This window comes from Leptonotus elevatus, chromosome 19, assembly GCF_054856555.1.
Source record: "Leptonotus elevatus isolate MCC_2025b chromosome 19, RoL_Lele_1.0, whole genome shotgun sequence".
In the NCBI taxonomy this organism is placed as follows: Eukaryota; Metazoa; Chordata; class Actinopteri; order Syngnathiformes; family Syngnathidae; genus Leptonotus; species Leptonotus elevatus.
Genome location: NC_141257.1, coordinates 5,378,733 through 5,403,647, shown reverse-complemented (window position 1 = coordinate 5,403,647; position 24,915 = coordinate 5,378,733). Strand labels below are relative to the sequence as shown.

Here is a 24,915-nt window from a genome sequence, read left to right as displayed (position 1 = left end):
TTTTATTTTTTTAACTTTCTTCTGGAACAAAATGGTGCTGTATTTAAATAATCTGTGCTTTTCATGCTGTCACACACGATTTGCTTCGGTACAGCGAATGGGATTCAGTACAAGAGCTTTGTCAAATAAGTCTGCCTTTACAAGTCTTGTGGACAAAACCACAATTTAAGAAAAGACGCTCTACAGTTTAAGCGGTAGGGAAGTCGGTGAAATTAGCCTTCAATTTGGGTTGGAATGGGATACCGGTTATCGTATCAGGCTGATACCCAGCCTTATTTGGTGGCCAATGGCAGTTTTACGATTAGGAACTTTAATCTATAAATGTATAAATCGCCATTAATTTTAAGGAAAATTTGTCATGATGCTTTGGGATATTTAAATATTGGTCTGGGAAAAAGTCGTATCGTACATCCCTAATAGTGCTCCTTTTTGATTGCCAATTCAATTTTCCCATATTCCCTTTTGGTAGCAGCCCTTTGGAGTCCCCTCAGACAACAACCTGAGTCAGCTAGCGACACATCTGGAAGCCCTTCGCCGAACCCACATAAACGCTGAGACATGAGACCGAGCGGTGAGACTGAATTTATAATGCCATTTTTTTTTTATTGCTACTAAACACTTATCTGACCACACACTCAAGTTGTTAAAGTTACTGTCTGCCGTGGCTTTACACGAGCAAAGCCGATCATTACTGTAACGAGCGTGCCATGCGTCACAATGAAGATGTCACATGGCATCCGGCATGTACTTTTGAAATAATATAATATAATCTTACTGCAGTCATATTACATTTACGGCTTCCCCCAAACAAGTGCAAACAACGAGATTGTCAGAGGTGGGGATTTTTAATCGGATTTAATCCTGTGCATGACACAGACCACCAAAAGCATGGCTGCTAATTTGGGCCCTTTTGCTCGGTGGATTAATGTTAGATGACCTGGCATGATTGAACTTTAGTCAGATGCGTGGACTGGCCACTTCATTAGGTACAGTCTTATTCAGGGGTGTCAACCAAATTTTTATGAAAGGTTTTGTAAATATAAATTAATAATGCGTGTCACGTTGTGCGGTGACTTACGTCCAAGTGCAGGAGCAAGCAGGAGGGCCAGAAGGGCCATGCAGGCAGGCGAGTATTTCCATGCCGTCGCAGAACATGGCTGATATCTGCACAGGGAGAAAAAAATCATTCACAACTGAAGGTGAACATTGCATTGGCATTGCTGTGCAAATACACTCCAGACAACTTGTATCTAATATACATACTGTAAATGCGTGCACAATATGGGAAGAAGCTTAAAAAATGATCTCTGTGTGATGCATTAAAGCTCTTCATTAGTGTCACTTGCCACTAAAGTGGGCTGACTTCAATTTTGCCCTTTTTGAAGGGTGATTAAAAGTATTATGGCTGCAATAACACCTGGAGGAGTTATCTTGCTAAAGGTAATGAATCTGATTACTGTTTTGATTTTTTGATTACTTTTTTTAATTACTTGCTTAATTACTTTTTCGATTACTTGTATGATTACTTGGTATTTATTTTTACAGAAATAATAATAATAATAAATAAATTGCAGAAAGAGGAAGAAAGAAAAATGATCAAATAACCGTGTTATACAAATTAGTGCCAAAATTAGTCTTCCAATAAGTAAAAAGAAAAAAAAATTCAGTATTTAAAATTCTCTTCTTGACTAATCTTTCCACTCCCAAATCCATCCAGAGATATATACAGCACTCGTTCTGAAAGAGTTGCCGATGCTCCGGCGTTGTCGTCAAGGGGCCTAACCTCTCTCGGTGTTAACTCCCTTGCAGCTCGGTGTAAACGTACGTGTGAGCGAAATGCCAAGAGAGCTGACTGATGGCCTTGTCGGCAGCAAGGTCTTTGCAGGGCCAGACGTCAGAGAAGAGAGAGTCTTCAAACTCCCCCAAGGGGTCCCAATGGCATCTTATTTTTTTACCTCGGTCCGTCTCTAAGGTGTACCAGCGCATCTGTCACTTTTCCATAAATGCACTTTTTGGAACAAGTCTTGCATGAATTAAGGTTGTCGGTGATAATGAGAGGTGGTGACAAGCTTTTCTTCCAACCATTTGTCTCACATTATCACATCAGAGTTGACGCCTTAATTGTTTCGTGTGTGATATTTGACGCTTGGAAAACGGAATGTAACAATTATTATTTATATATTTTTTTAAGACATTCATATTCACACAAGACAAATTAATTCTGCAATGTGGGCGAGAAATTATGCACACTGCATAAATGAGGAAAAGGCCACCACATCTCACATGATCCCTTTGGAACAGTGGTGTGCAAAATATGGCCCAGTGGCCATTTGCGGCCCCGTTGTCCATTTTCTAGCGGCCCTCTACATCTATAAGAAATAACTTTTGACATCATATCACCAATTGCTCTTGCTTTTATTATGAATGTGGATATATTTTCAGACGGCTGTTAAAAAATAACTAAAAACTCTGGACTAGATCATTTTAAAGACCTTTATATCCCAATATAAAATGTTTCCTTAAAATTGCATGAAATTAATGGCAATTTTCAATACTTCAAATTTGTAGTTCCTGATTGTAAAACGGACACAGGAGAGGGTGGTCGATACGTCGGCTGCCATCGTGAAAATGATACCTTGAAATACGGCCTGTAATTGGTACATCCCATCCCTGAAACCTGCTAAAATAACTACAGTAATACATAATTGCCTAATTGATTATTTTTAGCGTGTTTAATAAAGTTGGGCAACGTGTAAGCATTAGAATCATTAAGATTGTATCACATATTTTCCCAGAGAATCAGACACAAATTTATGATATGATAATGATATGCCATTCTGGTTAATTATAATCATTTTTGAAAGTTGAGCAAGCCTCACTGTGCTCTCAAAAATGCTAATACTGTATTCTCATTTCGGTAACAGCAATGGAGACGTGCAATTCTCTCTCATGTTTGCTGATTAGCATTTGAATGGAAGCAGCGTATTGATGAAAAGTGAACACCCTCTTTCATAGTAAAGTGCAATTAATGCAGAATATCAATAGGAACCACCCCAAGTGTTGCTACAAATTACAATTTCTCTGGACTCTGACCTCAAAATGTCCACTTTTGGAGCTAAATGTAAAATAACTTCTTCTTCTTTCTACTTCCCAAATAAAGTAAACCAATATCTTATTTAACAGGCCCTTCATATCACCTAAATGTGTTTAAACTAAGACCCTAAGCAGTCCCTTAGGCCATTTTAAGATCTTGACATGGAACACGCCCAAAAATGTAATCATTTTGCAGAAGAAGAAAAAAACAACAAAACCAGCTTAAAATCGCTTCCATTTAAGATCATCTGAGGTTGCCTCTAAGTTTTGGTTCAAGTCCTTCACCTATTGACAACCTGCAATAGCTTGCAAAATATCTTACATTATTTTATATCACTAGTTATGTTGTATAATCCAAGTCATGTCGTTTCTCATTTGTCCTTTCGTGCTACGAGAGCTTTTGCAAAGGATTCCCCATTCGTTTTCCTGGCAGGAATTTCAGTTTCACACCATAATTGACCAAATCTAAAATAACCTTCCAGGGTGGCTCTTTGTGCAAAATGACCCTAAAGTTGAGTGACGAGCAGCCTTGACATTGATCTGACGTGAGTTATTTACCTCATCAAAGCATCGGAGCAGAAGGCCATGTTTGATGGAGGATCGGCGGTGCCGTTCGGATGCTGGAGCTGCAAGTCAAATTAGAATCCGCCACCCCTCAGCCGGGTCCTACCTGCGCATGTTGACGAGTGAGTGCCAGCGACCGCGCAGGGGATGTTCAATCGTTTTCGGAGGCCAAATAAAAGTTTGCTTAATGGCCTCCCATTGGCCAGGAGTTGTTGGGGAGGTGGTGGCAACCTTTTTATTACTGACACTTAAAAAGATGCTAGAGCCCTGGGGCCCATATGTGTAAACTGGTTCTTTTTTTTCTTTTCTTTTTTTGCCTCTCTTGGGTGCCCCCTAATAACATGTGCGGCCCGTGTGTAATTCTCTTAATAATTATCCTCGTAATAGTGAAGAAGCAGAGCGCCGGTGATGATACGTGCATTTTATAATCGCGCGTTGGCATGCATGTTGCCCTGCTGTGTTGACTGTCTGCAAAAAGTTCCCATTGTCAACAGGTGCTTTGTAGAAACGAGAGAGGGGTGTCCAAACGTTTTCCTTTGAGGGCCACATATAGAGAAATGGAAGATTGCAAACCCAATTTGACATTGTCCGACTTTGTCAAGCACTTATGTATTATAGTGATTTTAGCATTGGTTTTTAAAACAAGTCTTAAAGGTGTTTGGGATTTTTTTTATTTTGGGGGGGGATTTTTGGGGTGGCCCACAGCCCTGTATCCCACTAGAATAGAACTGCCCCTGCCCTGAGCAGATCGCCACATTCAGAACCAAAGCAAGACTAATCAGTAAAAAAAAAGATTTTTTAAAATGTAAGTAGTGTTGACTTGAGGATTTTAGTTAATCATTAATGTGATATGTTCACAAATCAGACCTTAATACAGACAGCATAAAGATGAGAAAATAATTTTTACTTGAACTGAAATATTTTAAATCATGAGGCAAAATAAAATAAAGTAAAGTTTTTTTTTTTTTTTTTTTTTTTTTAAACATATCTAGAAAAGCTCTAAAAGTCAAATGTATTAGTTTGGAGATGTGTCGAACCCATGGGGGATATTTAAAAAATGTCAAAAAAGTACATTTCTATTTATGCTGAGGGCCGCTAGAAAATGGATGGTTGGCCACAAATGGCCCCCGGGCCATAATTTGGACAAAGACCATTTTGCTCTAAAAGAAAAAAAAAAGTTATCGTAGTGGTTTTTACAAGGCGTACAACTTGGTCTAAAGCCGCAGGAGACTCATAGTACCAATCAAAGGTGAGCATTATTTATTTTTAAGACAGACCTTTTTTTTTTTAAACAGCTTCTTGTGAGATAAGAAAATGCAACTATTTTAACATAAAGATAATATAATGGCCAATGATAGAGTTTTTGAGGAGATCATGTGTCCAGTTAACATAATTGAGAGTTGGAGCAAGCACAGACAGAGGCAGCAGTAAGAGGGGAGGGGGGGTGGGGGTCGGGGGAACAACTTTTTTTTTTGTTGTTTTCATTTTATCAGGCCTCATGACTAGCACGCTCATGACCTGTGGATGTAACAAGCTCCGCCCTTGAGTTGGACTCCAGCCGGATCCTCCTTGTAAATGTCAAAGTCACAATAGTTGAAGCACACGCAAACTCCGAAGGTTACGTGGTCGCATCTGCAAGGTGGACTGCAATCAGGTCAGTATGCTCTGATCAAATATCACAATGCATTTGTTGTATGAGAAGTTCACGGCATGTTAAGTCGAGCTTAGTCTTAAAATGCAGATTTGCACCCATTTCCCCTGGAAATAAGGAATAACATTTTTCTCTGGTATAACCTAAACATCAGCTTGCATTAATAGGGGTGTTTAAAAATGTCCCCCAAAATATCACTTTTAGGTGATACCTGTAGTATGATTTTCACAATAAATCAATAAAACATATCTTGTAACATTTAGATAATTTGTTATTGGAAATGGGATGAGCCCCCTTGAGATGCAACATCTCGTTTACAAGGGGGTCAACACAAAAAAAAAAATACAACAGGGCGCAATCATAATGACATAAAAGATAGGAAAAAATAAGAAAAGAGAAAAACAAAAAACTAATGTATAGAATTAGAGATTATAGTTTATACCAAATGAACAATACTGTGCTCTCTCAAGGAAAAAAAGAGAGAGAAGGAATTGGACAAAATCTCTCTCTATCTATAGATATAAAACAAAAACGTAGCAAGACCTTAACTAAATAACTACTATATGATCATAAGGTTCTCAGACAGGCCCGGTTTAATAATCTGAACATTCTGGCAACCTTAGAACAGTGAGGCACGCCATAAAGAAATAATATCTAATAAAATGTGATTCTAATAAAATGAGATTAAAAGTAGTGGTCACTGATATTATCCTGTTTTGGATGACCTGGAAGTCTGTATCCTCTGAAAATCCTGCCAGGCTTTTTCATCCTAAATAGTCGGCCGGCGGACATTTGGGAAAAGAAAAAATAAATCAATCAATAGCCCTCCATCCTTAATCAAGAGTGCTCCGAGCTGATGGCAGAATGCCATGCGAGAAAAGCCGCCATTGACTTTGGCTTTTTTTAAAAGCAAGGTGAAGATGGGAGGCGAGCGCTAATAACGCGGCGCGGCACGTATCTTAAAGAAGCCGCACGAGTGCGGAATCAAAGAATGATTGAATGTTTTGTTCATCAATCCATCCACCGTCAGCTTGTCTATTTTCCATTATCAGAATTGTCACTTGCACTGTCCTTGAACTCATCAAGTCACTCCGTCTGGAGCCTCACGTCACTGCTGTTTACACAAGAATAGACAAGACTGTGGGGGATATACGGTACATGTTAATAATGCCGCTTCACTTGAATTTAGAAATTCCTGTCTTCGGGGGTTTTGTGATTTATTTTTATTTTTGTATAGAGCTGTTTCGAATATGCGTCTCTAATTCATTCGAACAGGGCTACAGAAATATTAAACATTGTGGCAAGAGACTGTGTAAACTAAAAACACACTCTTACAACGGGTGGTTTAATAGTAAGCAGAATTGGGTGAAATGGCTAACCCAACTTTGGGTTATTTATATGGTTTGTGCCAATATATTGAAATAAGCCCCCATACCATCTACTTGGATCAATTTGGAGAAACCCTTTTTCTTTTCTTTCTTCTTTTTGTTTGTTTGTAGAAAACAACCCAAAATCCAAAACAACCCAACTTTCTTCGTTGTTTTGTAGATTTTTTTTTATTTTTTAACGTTACATCTACTCCTTTATTGCACTTAACTCATTCACTGCCATTGACGACTATAGACGTCAAAAATTCATGGGAACTATTTCTCTTAATTTAAATTTTTTTTCATTTAATTTAATTTTTTATGAAAACCTAGAAAAAATTGTATTGTACATTTATAACAGATATAAAATGAGTGATTAATCGTGAGTCAACTGTTGAAGTCATGAGATTAATTACACATTTTAATCGTCTTATTTTTAATATTTTTAATTAAAATTAGGGGCGTCAGGCGATTAATTTTTTAAAATTGTAATTAATCACATGACTTCACTAGTTAACTCACGATTAATCACAAATGTTATATCTGTTCTGAATGTACAATAAAAAAAATCTAGGTTTTCATACTCTTGTTAGCAAAAGTGGGGAAAAAAAAGTGAAACTAATAAATAGTTCAAATGAATTTTTGACGTTTATAGCCGTCCATGGAGTTAATTTACCATCAGGATTGTTGTAACAAACATTGCCATACTCTTCCTGCAACTCATCGACTATGTTGCTCTTTAACAGGTTGCATCGACACACGGCGAGCACGATGAATCCCTTTTCCTTCCTTTCCTCATTTGAAGGCTCACTTCAGCTTTTAGTGGGCTGGCTCTGATGTCAGCCGGCTGGTTGGCTGGCTGGCCGCGCGATGCCAGAGTGCAGCAGCAGGACACACAACACGCGCACACCGCCGCTGTCTGCACGCTTTACTATTAATACCGCAGCCGCGCGTACCCTGGCCCCTCCGCGAGTGGACTGGATGCTGGAGGGCGAGGACAAAGGCGGATTAAGCAACAGACGGCCGAATTTGATATCCCCTCCTCCTCTTCCTCCTCCTCTCCATGTGGATGGGAGAGACGCGGATTGATGAAGAGCGAGAGAGAGGGAAAGCGGGGGGACTGCGGTACACGCAGGGTCTGGATGAATAACCATGGCAACAGCAGCAGCAGCAGCAGCAGCAGCAGGAACGGTGCAAGCGGAGATATAAACATTGCACAGGAGCGCGTCCATCTGCATTAACTCCCTGGATCGTCTCACTTCCTGGATCGCCGCGAAGGTAACGATGTCGGACTTTGCGCTTGTCCGCATTGCTGGCGCTTGCACGTGCGCGCGTGCGGCGGGTCGGTCCGTGTGGGACAAAGCGGCGTGAAAGGCAAAAATGACTAATTAGAGATGATCATTTCAAATGATTAATACTGTACATCGCGAGCAGCTATTTTTGGCAACAGCTATAATGCTTGCGTTCTACTTCCCGCATTTTTTTTTTTTTTTACTCGAATGCATCACTGTTGGGTCAACCACAAGTCATGGAACTGGAAGACCTCAACTAAAGATAGATGATGCTCATTTACATATACCGTAACTGCAATCTGTTAAGTGCTGTAAAAGTGGAAAAAAAGAAAAGAAAACATCTACACCAAAATGTTCTTTCGCCACCCTTGGCCTGCCATTTTGCAAAGTTTTGTCAAATTGGTCAACATCGAACAAATGCTACCAAAAATCCCATACAACCAAAATAAGTTTTTTTTATTATTATTTTTTTTTATCTGTAATTAAAATGGATTCTTCATTGACCAATATCAAAAGTTTGCTTTAAATAAGGTATTTTTGAACTCACTAACTAGACTATGGAAAACAAGATCTACGCCAAATTTTAGCATACGTGTGCTAACAAACAGCGCGGACCTCCGCCAAGGCTTTAATAGGAGTGAATACTCTCATATTTGCAGTTTGGTAGTCACAAATTTACAGATTCTTCTACTTTTGAGGAAACATAAATCATGCACTGTTATTTGATGAAAAGCTCAACTTTTACTGTCTTTTTTTGCTCAGGCCAAAGCCATGTCTAATATGATGTTTGAGACCAATTTTGTTGGGGCTCAACTCTTTAATAGTCACAGATACCGATACCAGTAGTACTTTTGGTACATAAACTTTCCCAAAAACTATGACATAGTTTTAAAGAAAAACCTATATAACCCAATGTAGCATTTTTCCTGAAAATTGCATGAAATTAACGGCAATTTAAAATTCTGCTCATTTCTACTTCCTGATCATTAAACGGTACTAGAAGAGCGGTCAATATTGGTATCTCGTATCGCCATTGCAAGTAACAGACAAAACTGAGTATCGGCCCGACACGATACCTGGTATCGGTATTCGCCCATCACTATTTTGAAATATAAAACTCAAATGGATTCACTGAAAGTTTGGTTCAAATTAAGTACTTTTGAAAAATTCCCAATCTATTCATCCTTTAGAACATGAAAAACAAAATCCTCCTCCTCGCCGTTTTTGTTCAAACTGCTTAAATTTTCTGCCGCATGTGTATTGACCAACAAACAGCTCTGACCACCGCCATGGCTCGAAACGACGTCATACTTTGATAATGTAGCAAATTAATCAATGCATGCGTTACCAAATACATCTATTTGTTGACTTTTTGGGAACATGTCCCGATATTTGCCGAAAAACTCAACTCTTTACTTTTTTTTGTGCTGAAGCCATAGCCATGTCTAATACATTTTAAAAAACTGCTTTTGTGCCATTTTGTGGCTGAAGTGAGAAGCTTTACTTACTCAGACCGTAGCCTTGTCTAATAGAAATAGTGCTTTACCACCATTTTGTGACATTTATAGCCAAACTTTTTTTTTTTTTTTTTTTTAGGTGGATGTCAATTGTTCCTATTTGCAGGGGGATTGGTGTAAAACTGAATTGTCATTATCATTTTTGCCTCACCAAACATTAGATTAGTAGTCATTTTTAATGGCGGAAGTAAAGGAGACATAATGACTTTGTTCTTTCTAAGTACAACTGAATGTAACAAGTAAAGGATGACTCGCGTTATAAAGCCGTACAGTGTTGTCTATTATTAGATCCACGGCCATTCCACAGTCCCAAACATCTGCACGGCCATCTTTGTGGTCCGAGAATGTAGAGGCGGCCAACCGCGACGAGATTACGTGTTGCGTTCCTGTAGCAGTGTTGCTCTCATGTGACTGCTGCTGCTGCTGCTGCTGCTGCCGGGATTGCAACAGCACAAGACCACGTCAGCGCGTTGCAACGGGCTGCAGAACAAATAGTCACAGTCATGCCCTTCCGAGCGCATGACTGATGGAATGGCGCGCCAACAAGTTTGCCGAGAGGCGGCCGACTACGAGCTTGGGGAGTGGAAGGTGGCGAAAATGTCACGTTACGCCACCAAAGGATGGATTTGCGGAGATGACACACGTCCATGTCCAAACGCTGCGTTGTAAGAGCTTAAAACGCCAGCAATCGGGTAGCGTGGGGGGGGGGGGGGGGTGGTTCAGCAAAGATTATGACATCACATGATTTCTGGCTTAGTGTTTTCCTGCCAAGGACACATCGTCTCCTCTTTTAGTTTCTGGGAAGTGCAACAGCACAAAAATGCAATCAAATCCCACCGGCATGAGCGGGCAATTGTTTATTAAGGGATATGTTGGTTTCTTTAAAAAAATAAATAATAATAATAATAATAATTCAAATTGAGGGCATGGCCGCAGTGTCCTCAGGTGTAATTATACCGGGATGACCTCTGGCTGTGTAGAACTATACTCACTGGACGCTTCATTAAGTGCTGAGAAAACTGCCTTGAGAATGCTATTCAGTATGTAATCCATCCATCCGTTTGCTATACTGTTCGGGTTGCCAGCAAATCGCTGTGTTTAAATGGAACGTTACGGTGAAAACTGGCAGACACAGACCCCGATGCGCTTATTTGGAGATTTGGTTAAAAAAATTTTGACATGCGTCTGATGGATTTGACATTTTAGTGGCATATCGTTCGCCTGCCGTAACCACGTCTAAGAATTGGCGCAGGTAGTCTAATGTGAATTTGTAAGGCAGGCAGATTCTGTTGAAGTGTTTGACGTGATTGATCGCGTGGAAAAACAAGTCTGTTGCTGTGTTACCTTCAAGACATGTATTTACTCACGAGCTTCAAGTGCTACAAAATCTGTTCAAATCTTTCCAGTAATCAGCACAATGCGCCCAAACCCGAGCAGCGGTCTAAAAACTGTATTGCTCCCAGTCTAATTACACAACTGCAACTGATGAGCACCTGCTGGCTTGCGTAGGAAACAACGGTGACACGTAAAGGTCATCTTGGTGACCCACATTCTACAACACCAAATGGCTCCTACAATTATTATCATCATTATTATTATTATTATTATCTGCGATTGTCTGGCAACCAGTTCAGGGTGTAAGGTTGGGGTCTTTAGTTTAGTCCGTTTGTGTTTGTAAACAACCAATTCAAAACTGACTCCTCCCATGGCTCAACCCCAACTCTTCCTGTCAACATTGCGCCTGCCTTCGGTCTGCCATTGCCCCCCCCCCCCCACCCACGCTCTGTGATTGGCTGGAGGGGTAAACATGGACTTTCCGCCCACAAACGTCCCTCTCATGGCAAAACACAACAAAATGGCAAAATTCAGCCCAGAGGTGTTGATTGAGAAGGATGATGTGAATACATCCAGTGTTTAAGAAGTGTTTATTTCTGAGTGAAAACTAAAGACCTCACCTTTAAGAAAATGGATGGATGGATAATTTTTATTAGTTGTAATGAATGAATTAATTTATTTGTGGATGTGGCCGCAATGGTGTAAAATGGCCATTTCTAAATCCGCCAAGCTGCATGCGAAAATACCAACACAGAGTCAAACCTGCCTCTGCGCATCTTTTGACCACGCGTCGTGCCAGACTTGGGCCACCTGAGTTTTTGTTTTGGTTGTAGTTTTTCTGTGGCGTAGGACTGTGTTAGAGTTACCTATCCATCTATTTTCTACACACCACTTCTTCTTTTGAGAACAAATCAATATTTTTCTCATGCGGTCGTGTTGCATCATGAAAGTCATCGCAGGTGAACGAATGGCAGTCGCAGGCCTCTCTTGTCAGCATGCTTTGCTGACATAATTAACTTATTGATGAATTTTTTTCAAGCTGAGCCTAATAATAAAATCTGTGACGTCTGCCTGTGTGTGTGTGTTATGTAACAAGCACATTATAAAGAGATTATTATGGGGGGGGGAAGACCGTGTTAAGTCTTTACTGGCAGTACATGATGTTCAATCGACTGCTCTCTGCCCACTTAACACATTCCAGAGGAGGAGGCAGCAAAATGAATGGAAATGATTGAGAAGCAAAAAGAATTTAACGGCTTTTTATGAGCAAAAGGATTGTGTTTGTCTTTGAACGCAATGCTTCTGTTCTTTGGAGCTGCCAAGCGTCCTGTCATTGTCAAGCCAAGTGCAGAGTCAGCAAATAAGAGAGAGAACAGTTGCTATTGGCGTTTTCTTGCCTCTTCAGTATATTTCCACCTGCCAGTCGATATGAGATTAATATTTGGCTCTTATAAGAAGCATTTTTTTTTGTTTTGAAATGAAAGTAGAATATAAACAGATTGGGATTTATTTATTTTTAATCACCATTATTCTTCTGGCTTGTCTTTCAGTTAATAGAAGCAACCAACTTTTTAAGTTTAATTTGTAGCTATAAATAGAACTAATATTTTATCCAATCCCATTGCCTCAATCGTATTTTATACAGATGATCTCATTAATTTTTAAATTATGCAAATTTTGGAGCTATTTAATACATTTAGCGTATAAGTTTTACATCTGAATATTGTTTGTCTCTTAAGTGCCTGTTCACTTGCCCAAATTTTAGCCGTGTCCTGGAGAATATAAATCCATGTCTGTTTTTGTGCAAATGGGATCCAGACATTGTTGGTTAAACAGAAAACAAACATGCTGCTGTGTCGGTGCCAGTTCGGCCTCAGGCTGTCTGTGAATACAGTAAGTACGATGATGATATTTTTAGGTGTAAATGCTCCCCCCCCTCCCTCAAGAGGACCAGAGTGACTTGTATTTTGTATTCTAAAGTGTAAAGATGCAACGACGTTTATTTTTTGCTCATTGTGAAACGCAGTCCAACGCCGGATCGACCAATCGTGATCATTTGTGACGCTGCGGCAGAACTGAAATATTTTGTTTTTGACAGGTGATGACTGGGATCATATCATGTCTGAAGTCCAGGGAACTTTGGAGTTTTCCGTAGAGTTGCACAAATTCCATAACGTGGATCTTTTTCAGAGAGGGTAAGAAATATTTTACACTGCATATACTGAACGGTCAAATGTATGCATTTGATGTCGGTTCTGCACATCCGCTAGTGCAGTGGCGTGAAACGACAGACTTGCTTCGCCATTATAGTTATTGCCGCCATTCTCATTAACTAATGGATTTAACCTACAAGTGACACACAGTGCGGACTTTAAAATCCAATTTGTCTGCAAATGAAAATGCCAGCACCTTCCACCTTGCTCCATGCTGATGACTTATTAGCGCACATATTCATATTATGTATGAGATCGAGGCAATAACGCGTATCTGCAGGGCCAGCGGCACAATTTAATACAATAATTAAATGGAGACAATTTATTAGGAGTAACATTGTACTAATCCTTTCAGTCTCATTTTTACTATTTTAGCATTTGCTGTGCTTTTTTTTTTTTAATATAACATAGGACAGACATAATGTAAAACACTTGCCCTGATTAAATCTTAATGTAAAGATGACTGAAGAAAAACCAACAGCATTTTGTTATGCTGTAATGCAATAGCTAAAATCAATGTTAATCCTTGTCTGAATGTACACTGGCTGATTTAAATGCAGTGATTAAGTGCAAATTAGAATGGAACGGAGGCAATCACAATTAGCACCATATTCATATTATTACTGCTGCACTTAGTGATGTCATTAATATGAATCTGTTCTTTGCCTCCGAGCTATCTCATAATAATATGCAGTAATTGACTAAATGTGAATATGCTCACATTGATTTATGCAGGCAGTGAAACAAGAAAAATATTATATTTCCTCATATATATATATATATATATATATATATATATATATATTTATTTATTTTTAATTTATTTTTTTTGCGTCAAGGACAGTCATTTTTGGATGATTTAAGAAACTATGGCCTCTTAATTTACATTGAAAAATATTTGTCAAACCCCCCAAAAAATTCTTAAAATCAAATAGTTTTAATATACATTTTATTTATATATATATATATATATATATATATATATATAATTACATTTTTTTATTATAAATGTTTTCGGAAATGCTGCCCTGCGCAGCCCACTATATTGCACATACCGTACCACAGCACAGAATACTCAATTAATCAGTGCTTTCGCATAGTTAACTTAACAGCTCTTAATTTGAAGTGCATTATGATGGCTATCAAGACAAATCAACAAATACGAAAAATATGCTAAATTACGTAAAAATGTGTTTATGCATGCATTTTATATCTATGATGTCCTCCATCAGGTTCTACCAGGTGCGAACAGGGTTGAAGGTCTCCCCTCGCGTGCTCCACAGGTTAATAGTGACGACGCAAGATAATGCAGGTGAGTGCCAATGATTTATTTGCATCTAATACAGTATCTTTCAACAATTATAATTTATAAACATCTAATACAACGTGGGCATAATCCCTAACCTGCCAAATTGGCTCCCAGCATGGCGGTTGTAGCATATTTCTGTAGCAATCAATGTTCATTCAGCCTTTTCTGAATCCACATGATGACTTTCCTCCTCTTGCAAATCTGAAATACAATCATATGCGCTCAATTTACATACTTGACATCTTGCGTTCTTTTTCTCGCGCAACCTTCCCCGACCGAGCCTTACAATCTGCTTCTCCAGCAATCCAGGAAAGCCAATTCACTGGCAATAATGATTCACAGTAATAAGTTATTTTTAGCTTCTCCGGGCCTGGCGAGTCGTGTCTCTGTGTGTGTGTGCGTGTGTTTGTCGAATTGTCGGGATCTGGCTTCTACTAAGGGCATTGTTCTTTTAGAGGGCTTTTTTTTTTATTGCGAGACCTTTTTGGAATATCGTTAGAATTTGGTGTGTTCAAGCAGCGGGTGTCTGCGTGTGGTTATGACTTTGATTGATGTCGTTTGTCGGTGAGATGGCAGGAATAGTCTGATACAAATATCAATGTGTGAAGTTATTTTCTTACCTCAGTCTGTGGTTTGTGTGGGATTTTAAAATAAGACGTAAATTATAAGCAGTCATTTATCTAGCTGTGATTTATTGATTTCATAAATGTAAAAAATTAGGGATGCGTACAAAATTCGACAACATGAACCAAAATCATTTTGTTAACAGGGGTGGCTAATGGAAAATTGAGACGATGAGATGAGACGGCAGTTTTTCATACCCCAAAACTATTTTGTCGATTGGGGGGTGGGCCACCATAAAGAGAGCACTGACTGTTTTCGTTCATGGAAGCAGCACTTCCTCACAAGCTGCCCAATCAGATTGATCAGTTTGTGGACCAATATACAAATATAAAAAATTCATTTGACTTATTTGTGTCATTTCAAGTCTTCTTCTAGAAACCAAAATATTTATATTAAATGCTATTTTACACGATACAATTATACAATACTGATAATTTACAAGTTGTGCACAACATTAACCAGCTTGTCTTGTTTTTCGGCTGCTTTTACAAGGTCATGAATTAAGCCCGTTCACCTCGATTTGAGAGCGAGGGGGTGGGCGGGGGGTAGGGGGGGGGGGTATTCATCATACGCAGCAACAGGAAATAATCCTTTACTGTGATCTCTCTCTCAAAGTGCATGCTCGACATTTCAGTTATTGGGCCCCAGACGATCTCATCGTGTGTATGACGGATTGCGCCAAACACTCAACTGAAGCGTTTAATGATGGCCATTCACTGGCAATAACATCATGATTTTCAAGGTGCAATGTCACAGTATCATGAAGAGCAATTGTACTCTGAGAGTTTTTGTGGGTTTTTATTGATAGGGACAGGGAGGCATACACACACAAATATATACCGGTGTACACACACTGTTAATACACAGCAGATGTAGCATACCAGAGGCTGTAAGAAGATTATTTCTGGCGTAGAATGACTGCGACGAAAGCTTCGGGGCATTTCAGCAAGTTTTAAAGTGCAGGATGTGATAACGCCCCCAAAACGTGTACAGACGGAAGCGTTTCATTACGCAATAAACCTTTGATGTGTGACTGGCGCACATGTTACATCCATGACGAGTCGAGTCCAAATACTATAATGTGCAACAGAATATAAGCGTGTAATATTTTTTGATTGATCATTGCCTTGGTTGCTTTCAACATGTGTTTAAAGCCTGTGTAAAAACACGCCTATGGTGTTTATTATTATCGTTTTGACCTGGTCAATTAGTTTAATACTAATGGCGAGCTGGCTTTGTGCTTCATTGTTCTTTTAGTTTATTTAGTTTTCTGTCACACTCAATGAAATTGGTTCCGTTTCACTTTTGTCAGCACTTTTGGGGGTTTGGATCGGGGGCCATTTTGTCATGACGAGGCTTATTTTTAAGTGGCTATGCACACTTTTGGGTCCTGGAATGGAGAAAAATCATCAGTGCACACACCACTGCCCACAGCTTGATCAGGCGCAATAGCAAAAAATAATAATAATAATAATTCACAGGGCTGATTTTTCCCATTTTATAATTAAATCACAATTCCAAAAACGTGTTGCTTTTAAAAATGCTTTGTCTTTGGCTGGCAAGAAAATAAAATAAAATAAATTGCTAACTTTTTTTTTTTACTTTTGGTTTGTATTTTAGCTGTTCTGTTGGGTCCACAAAAACAAATAAAAAAAAATGTAACAAACTCTTTTTATCCCACAAATGCAGGTAAACCTTTCACGGACACTTTAGGGGCCCTGGTAACACCCAGAAAAAAAAAAAATCGTTTTCAAATTTTTGGGCCCTTTAATCAGGTGCACCTTCGTCAGATTTGCTACAAAAAACACACCAGGGGCCCCGACGAGACCCCAAAATGACAAAAAGCACAATACCCATTTTGGACTATTCCATCAGGTCAGCAAATTACACGAAATCACTAAAAAAAACAGTTTATTGTGTCTGTGGCATTATTGATTACAAGCTATTCTTTATATCAAAGCCTGATTTTGTCGATTTAAGACTTAAGGATCTGCAGACACCCCGTTGAGTTACCATAATAACCATAATGCCATAAATAGTTGCTCATCTATTTTAAGAACATGACTCAGAATGTTTAAATTTAAGAAGCAAGTCTATAAAAAAGTATTTTTCATGCATGTTAACATTTCAGTTCCCATCCCATCTCAAATGCTAATCCGATGCAAACTGCAGCAAACTGACACTCAAGTCTCCTTCACACATCCAAGAGTCATGCTCCCACACTCCCACTCGCCACGTTTTGTGGCTGTTTGATGCTACAGGGAGCGGCAGCATTATCGGGGAGGGATCCCCCGCGGAGAGGAGCAGACTAGAAGACCGAAACAGGCACACTGTCTCTGCGGGACGTTTCAAAAGCCTCTCGGGGCTCGCAGTTGGACAGCGGTGCAGCTTGTGTGAAAATACCATGAGCTACGCAGCCAGCCACCGGATTGCAGCAGGCTATTTAATACAGTATATTATGAGACAATTATGCGGGCTGCTTTACTCTCTGGAGCTTTAATTTGTCTAAGCCATTCTTCTGCTTTAGGAGTGCAGTGTTGCTAAATGAGCTTCCATGTAATATATTAGTAACCGTTCAGTACAGTTTTACACCAGTGTAAACTACCAAAAATGTATTCATGTCCAGACTCTGGGTCCACTCTTAAAACTCATTCACTGCCTTTGACAGCTATAGACGTCAAAAATTCATTTAAACAATTTTTATGAGTTTAACATTTTTTTTTCCATTTTTGTTAACAAAAGTATGAAAACCTAGATTTTTTTTTGTACATTTAGAACAGATATAAAATGTGTGATTAATCATGAGTTAACTAGTGGTCATGCGATTAATTACAATTACAAATTTTAATCGCCTGATGCCCCTAATTTTTAATAACCTCTTCTTTAAAAAAAAAATATATATATATATATTTTTTTTTTAAATTAGGGACGTCGGGCGATTTTTTTAATTTATTTTTTAGCGTAATTAATTGCATGACACTAGTTAACTCACGATTAATCTCAAATTTGATAACTGTTCTAATACAAAAACAAATCTAGGTTTTTATACTTTTGTTAACAAAAGTGGGAAAAGTTAAACTAGAAATAATTCAAATGAATTTTTGACGTCTATGGCAATGGCAGTGAACAAAAACAAGCAAAACACAATTTTTTAATCGTATTTAATTGCATGACTTCAGTATTTAAATCATGATTAATCCTCAATTTTATATCAGTTTTCATAATCTTGTTAACATAAAAAAAGGTTTAACTAATAAATATACAATTAAATTAAATTAAATTAAGTTTTTATACTCTCTTAATAGAAATATGGCTGCATCTTTTAGTCATTGAAACAGTAATTTTTTAAGTCATAAAATTTTGTTAAAATTAAAAATATGTATGGTACGCAAAAAAAAAAGTATGGTATTGATTTGTGATTACGTCATTTTTCTGCCTCCTAGATGGCATAATTGCATTTCTAAGACGTTGGTGACAGCTCAGTGCATTTTTCTTTTCATATTAAGAGCTATCTAATGTTTAACATGAAGTCATTTTAAAAATTGTAAAATACAATTTGACCCAAGTCTCCACAAATATATGCATTATTATGAAACCTATTACTGCTAAATTTTGACGTGGACGTGTTTGCTGCGTTGCGACTGGAGTTCCCACAGTACAGGCTTTCCAAGTCGTGGTTTACGTATTGGCAGCTAGCATAAAAAGCTAACGTAGACATCTTTATTCCTTCTTATACAAAAGTTTACCAGTCCAACAACTTAAATGATTTTTAACAGCAATGTAATGTTAAGAAAAAACTTCCTTTTGATCACAACTTACAGCTAAAAGCCGGCAGCGAGCACGGAAAATATGTAGATAGATAGATAGAATATGTAGTCCCAATTCCAAAAATGTGTTGCTTTTAAAAATGCTTTGTCTTTGGCTGGCAAAAAAAAAAAAAAAACTAACTTTTTTTTTACTTTTGGTTTGTATTTTAGCTGTTCTGTTAGGTCCACAAAAACAATTTTTTCTAATTAAAAATGTAACAATTTTTTTATCCCACAAATGCAGGTAAACCTTTCACGGACACTTTAGGGGCCCTGGTAACACCCAGAAGAAGAAAAAAAACCATTAGTCTCTATTCTTTGCCAAATGGCGCATATTGATGGATTCAAATTCACACCAGCCACAATATATCCAAAATACTCAAAATACCCCCAAAAATGTACAAATGTATGCCGTGTTGTCGCACAGCGGGCGAATGCAGCTTCAGCTCCCCGGGGGTGTACGACGGCGCCGCGTTCAGCCGGATATTCCAGATCCTTTACAGGAACGAGGACATCACCGTCAACGACAGCATGCTCTTCAAAGTGCATCTGCTGCTGGATGGCGAGAGGGTGAGTCACGTCGGTGACATTTTGTGCTCCCACGCACACGGGCGCCTATTTTGTGTCCTTTCTGGGTTTGTTCCATTGCCAATTTTGGGGGGGTGATACACAATGCTGTTTGATTTATTCATTAAATGTAACATTACAACCTCGATTTTATATAGATATGATCATTTTGTGTATCTGGTTATGCTGGCCTTCAAAGCCACATTTTCAACTCCAATATTTTTGGGTCGTTTCCTTTTTTTTTTTTTTTTTTTTTTTTTTTAATAAAGAGCTCAGTATTGTTTATTCGGAAATGTCATCATCATTGCTCTTTATTTTTATTTTTTTATATATATATATTTTTTTTATATATATATATATTTTTTTCTTTTTTTTTAATAAAGAGCTCAGTATTGTTTATTCGGAAATGTCATCATCATTGCTCTTTATTTTTATTTTTTTATATATATATATATATTTTTTATATATATATATATATATATATATATATAAAAAAAAATTGCGTCGTTTCCTGACACACGCGTCATTTAGCTTTCTGCGTTAGCCGCGAAGGTGACGTACGCAAAACTGTATTAGCAGCAGGGATGATTAGAACAGGAAGTGATTTGTTTTCTAACGAGTAAGGTAGATATCGTTCATACAAAATACCATTTGAATGACAAATGGTGGGATGTGCAGAATATAAATCTGCATAAAAGTATACTTTTGATGCCAGACAGGCCGCGTTAAAGACATGTCGGGTGTCAGCAGCGAGCTTCTCCCAAAGGCACCCGGCTCATTAACCTTCCGGAGGTTTATCTGCTGCTCGTATCCGGAGATAGCGCAGACAAAAATAGCCCCTCGTTTCCCCCTCATTTGCGTACGTGCGTGCAATCCGCGCCTGATCGATGACGGCGTCGATACCGAAGAGCAACGATCGCCGTGTTTGCTGTTGTCGGAGGGCGGCGGGGATGCAATCTCATCTCGGGCCGCCGCCGCCGCCGTGTGAATCCATTAACATGGCTGCTTTACTTTCAACCTTCAAAAGACTCCATTAGTTGGTCTGCTGCTCTTTCATGCGGTTTTGTTTTTGTGCTGCGATGGGCACCTTTGAGTCTATGGCACATGAATTCACTTACTTTGCATAAGTTAGAAGACATGTAGGACGTCGTTTTAAGCAAGACAAGGCAAGGAAAGGCAGTTGTATTTCTATAGCGTTTACATCCAACTCATTCACTCTCAGCTATTTTCATTGAAGCAACCCCCTTCACTCCCAGCTGTTTTACTGGATTTTGACAGATTTTGCAAGGACCACTTTATATTGTGTTCTATTCCTATACAAACATGGAACCTACAAAAAGCAACATTAGAGTTTCTTCTTTCATCAGGGAAAATTTAGCATTTTGCTGCAATTAACATTAGAATATAGCTAAGTTTCATTATTATTCACAAACGTGTTGAAAAGCAGTGGGGGAAAAAAGAGCTTGTTGCAACGTGGCCCTGGCTGATCTCTCATGCTCTGCTGCTACCTGCTGGCCGTTTTATGTAACAACTACCATTGCCTTAAGCAACCTTTTCAGGTCAGAAGCTGCACCAACGCCTTCTGTATGCTCTAGGATTAAAAAGAACAATGTATAAATATGTTTTTGGGGAGTGAAGGACAACGTATTTATACGTTTTTGGGTTTGAATGAGTTAAAAGCAAAGTAAAGAAATAAATGCATTCGGAAAAAGCATAGATTTGAATTAATTTTAATCAATCAATCAGTCATAGCAAAGGAATGTGGGATCCAATGAAGGACTTCAATTTAAAAGCATTTACACTTGAGGCTGACCTCTTCCATTTGCGTGCAGCATAACCGCTAAATGCTGATTCACCATGTTTGCTTTGAACTCTTGGCTCCGCTAATTAACCCAAGTCTGCAGACCTCAGAGCCCTACTGGGTATATATTCAATTAGCATTTCTTTAATGTATTCAGGACCTTAACCACTCAATGATTTATTATTTATATTATATATATATTTGGAACCGGTTGCCAAGCTACCAAACAGGAAGTAGTTTAGTGCCTTTTCCCGCTAGTTTGGACATAAAGTTGATCAGATATTTCCGATGAGTCCCATAAATTTCTGTCTCAAATTTCATCAGATCAGGTTATTTTAGAGTCGCAAATATCGGTAATTAAAAAATCGAGATGAAAAATGTGTCCCTTCAAGAACGACGCCATTTCCCGTGGGACAGTCGCTCATTCCTCGGCAGACGTCTGCGCGCTCTAATTGCTCTCGTCTTTGCAGGTGGAGGAGGCCCTCAGCGAGGTGGACTTCCAATTGAAGCTGGATCTTCACTTCACTGACAACGAGCAACAGTAGGCGTCGCCACTCGGGGAAAAAAAAAAAAAAAAAGAAGACATTTCTGGATTAAAAAAAATCCATTTTGTGAGTTGTAACAATTTGTATTCATACTTTCCCAGGTTGGCCGACATAGTCTCGGTCCCGTTGATCAGCAGCCGCACCCTCAACCTCCACTTCCACCCGCAGCGAGGCTTGCATCATCACGTTCCTGTCATGTTCGACTACTTCCACCTGTCGGTCATTTCGGTCTCCATCCACGCCTCGCTGGTTGCCTTGCATCAGCCGCTGATCAGGTAAGCGCATTTGCATGGCGTTAACGTTGCAAAGAGCAACGGCGGTTCTTCTGATGGAGTCTCATTAGTCATTCGTTCATCAAGATACGATATCAGGGGAACATCAGGTTTTTTTTCTAGTTTTTGCTCGACATCAATTCCGTATTTAAGCATGTCTTCTCCATGCAGCTTCGCCCGCACAGGAAAGGGCTCCTGGCTGGGAAAAGGTTCGCCAGAGAGCGCCGGTGAGCCAGCTGCCATCTCTGTGGAAAACCTCGTGTTCGGAGCAGCCTACTGCAAGCCCGTCGTCTCCGAGGTACGGCGCTCGGAAGTCCGTCCAGTCCCCGTTGACGTCGATGTTTTCCGGCCGACGGCGCGATACGTTCCCAGACAGCAGACTTTGATGGATTTGGATGCCGTTTGCAATCGGGTCGCCGTAATGATGCGTTAAGGCTCAGCCAAATTGGAATTATAGATCTTGGATGTGTGTGTCATCCTCGGAATGGGTCACTTGAGGCTGGAAAAAGCAGACGCTAACACAGATGACAGGGATTAACTGATCTGACGAGGGAGACTAACAGACTTTTAAATATCTGCTCTGAATTTGTTACATTGATACTTTACTTCTTTAACAAGATAGAATTGTTTCTGCATCAAATTGAACTGAATCCAATCGTCAGGGGCAGACTGACCATCGGGAATTTGGGGAGTATCCTGGACGGCCGGTCTATTTTCAGGCCCTCGATAAATATTAAGCAGCGCACCTTTTGGCTTTGAAATATTTCCAAATATGTATCTAATGTGTCTTTTTTGGAGCGATATATTTTAGAAGGAATTGGCACTGAGCCGTACCATTTGAGTATGAAAACCTAAAAAAATGTTAACTAGTGAAGTCATGCGTCATTTATGATTAAAAAAATAAATAATTTATCTCCTGACGCCCCTCATTTTTAATAATCTTTTCTTTTTCTTTAAAAAAAAGATTAAAGAAATAAAAATATAATTACTTCTTCTTTTTTTTTTAAGAAGAAGAAAACATTATTAACTCTTTGACTGCCAGACGTTTTCAGAAAAGGGATGCCGTCAGTGCCAGCCGATTTAAGCATTTTGACTGATCTTTCAAGGTCCACAGAAAATGTTCTGTTTGGACTATGGAAACACACGTACTACCAAATGAAAGATTGGACTTTCATCTTTCATCAGAAAAAAAGAGTTTGTTTCTACCTTATTCCGTTCTTTAGTAATCAACAATAGAAAATGGTTAGTTTGACCCAATTTCGCCTGTTTTGGACCAAAATACGGAGAAATCAAGCTTTTAGTGAAACGATATTATTTCATGCATTCTAGTGAATTTGACACTTCTTTTTGTCCATGAATGATGCCACAAACACCTAAATAGTGCTTTACTTCTATAAAACACTACCACCAAGAATGAAAAAGTGTTTTTTGATAGCAAAATACGTTTATTTACATTCAACAGTGTAACAATTTGACAACAATTTGGCAAACTATTTACAAATGTGTGCAACTGTGGTGCTATTTACAAATATGTGGATGTTTCAACGACAGTTTTTCTTTTTGTAACACTCTCCTGCGTGCAAAGACGCAACAGCATTTGCACAACAGATTGCCTCTTCGCGTGCGCCACTTTCTTGCAGGCCGTTTTTTTCCGGGGAATAGCAAGTATATACTGCAGTGTGTCATCAAGTCTAATATCAGGATCATGCTACGGTTTCGTTACGTCTCGCTTCCCCGTGTCCTTCAGTTGCTATACCGGGTGGTAGGAGATGTTCTGATCCATTTTATCCACTCCATTCATGGTGGCATCGTAGTCCAGAAACAGTGTCTTCTCCGTGATCAGACTGTACCCGCTCCTCCGATGAATATGCATTGGACTCGGGGTACTCTTCATTGTCCGATCGAATGTCCGCTTGTGCAGCTCCGGCGTTAGCAGCGGTAGCCGCGCTTAGCCGGTGAGGCTTACTACGTAATCATAGCAGTTGCTTCAAGGCTTCCAACTTTGGCGTCAAGCTCGGATTCATCATCATCATCATCATCAATCTGCATTGGTCGATGCCAACTCTCCATCGCCCGATCGAATGTCCGATTGTGTAGAAGTACCCGGCCGGCTATTGTGCGCGTTTTCCGGCCTTAGCCGCGCTAGCCGCGCTTAGCCGGTGAGGCTTACTACGTAATCATAGCAGTTGCTTCAAGGCTTCCAACTTTGGCGTCAAGCTCGGATTCATCATCATCATCATCATCAATCTGCATTGGTCGATGCCAACTCTCCATCGCCCGATCGAATGTCCGATTGTGTAGAAGTACCCGGCCGGCTATTGTGCGCGTTTTCCGGCCTTAGCCGCGCTAGCCGCGCTTAGCCGGTGAGGCTTACTACGTAATCATAGCAGTTGCTTCAAGGCTTCCAACTTTGGCGTCAAGCTCGGATTCATCATCATCATCATCATCAATCTGCATTGGTCGATGCCAACTCTCCATCGCCCGATCGAATGTCCGATTGTGTAGAAGTACCCGGCCGGCTATTGTGCGCGTTTTCCGGCCTTAGCAGCGCTAGCCGCGCTTAGCCGGTGAGGCTTACTACGTGTCATAGGAGTCGCGTCAAGGCTTCCAACTTTGGCGTCAAACTCGGAGTCATCATCATCGTCGACATCAATGCGCTTTTTAGTATTGATTGATGCTTTCCGTCTTTGAAAAAAATGCTCAAGCGTGAGTTGCTTGCAACCGGTTGCTTGGTCAAGCCACAATGGCTTGAACCAGCCATTGTCTCCTCAACACTCTAGCTCCGCCTCACGTCTTCTACTGACGCCCACGGTGGGCGGCCCATCCAACCTTGTGCAAAGAGAGTCATCGCTGCCCTCTAGGGGCCAAAACGAGTCTTTGACTAATCATATCTGCCTGATACTTTCAGCACAGCTGCCCAAGGCTTTCCTGCACCCGTTTTTGAAAAAAAAAAAAAAAA

At 39.5% G+C, this 24,915-nt stretch overlaps 1 protein-coding gene across 8 annotated transcripts in view; it reads left to right on the top strand.

Moving 5' to 3' along the window:
- The window catches only part of fam135b (family with sequence similarity 135 member B), a 40,925-nt gene that overhangs the window by 569 nt on the left and 15,441 nt on the right, over positions 1-24,915 (top strand). For 4 of the 8 annotated variants that reach the window (XM_086062600.1, XM_086062598.1, XM_086062601.1 and 1 more), the window contains 7 exons: positions 470-571; positions 12,918-13,014; positions 14,265-14,344; positions 19,199-19,341; positions 21,610-21,680; positions 21,786-21,959; positions 22,128-22,254. In XM_086062600.1, coding sequence (XP_085918726.1) covers positions 559-571; positions 12,918-13,014; positions 14,265-14,344; positions 19,199-19,341; positions 21,610-21,680; positions 21,786-21,959; positions 22,128-22,254 — 705 coding nt within the window. In that variant the 5' untranslated portion in view covers positions 470-558. Of the gene's footprint in view, positions 1-469; positions 572-5,138; positions 5,312-6,360; positions 6,463-7,421; positions 7,954-12,917; positions 13,015-14,264; positions 14,345-19,198; positions 19,342-21,609; positions 21,681-21,785; positions 21,960-22,127; positions 22,255-24,915 lie in introns of those variants that run through there. The other 4 variants (XM_086062603.1, XM_086062602.1, XM_086062604.1 and 1 more) reach the window with 4 other exon arrangements.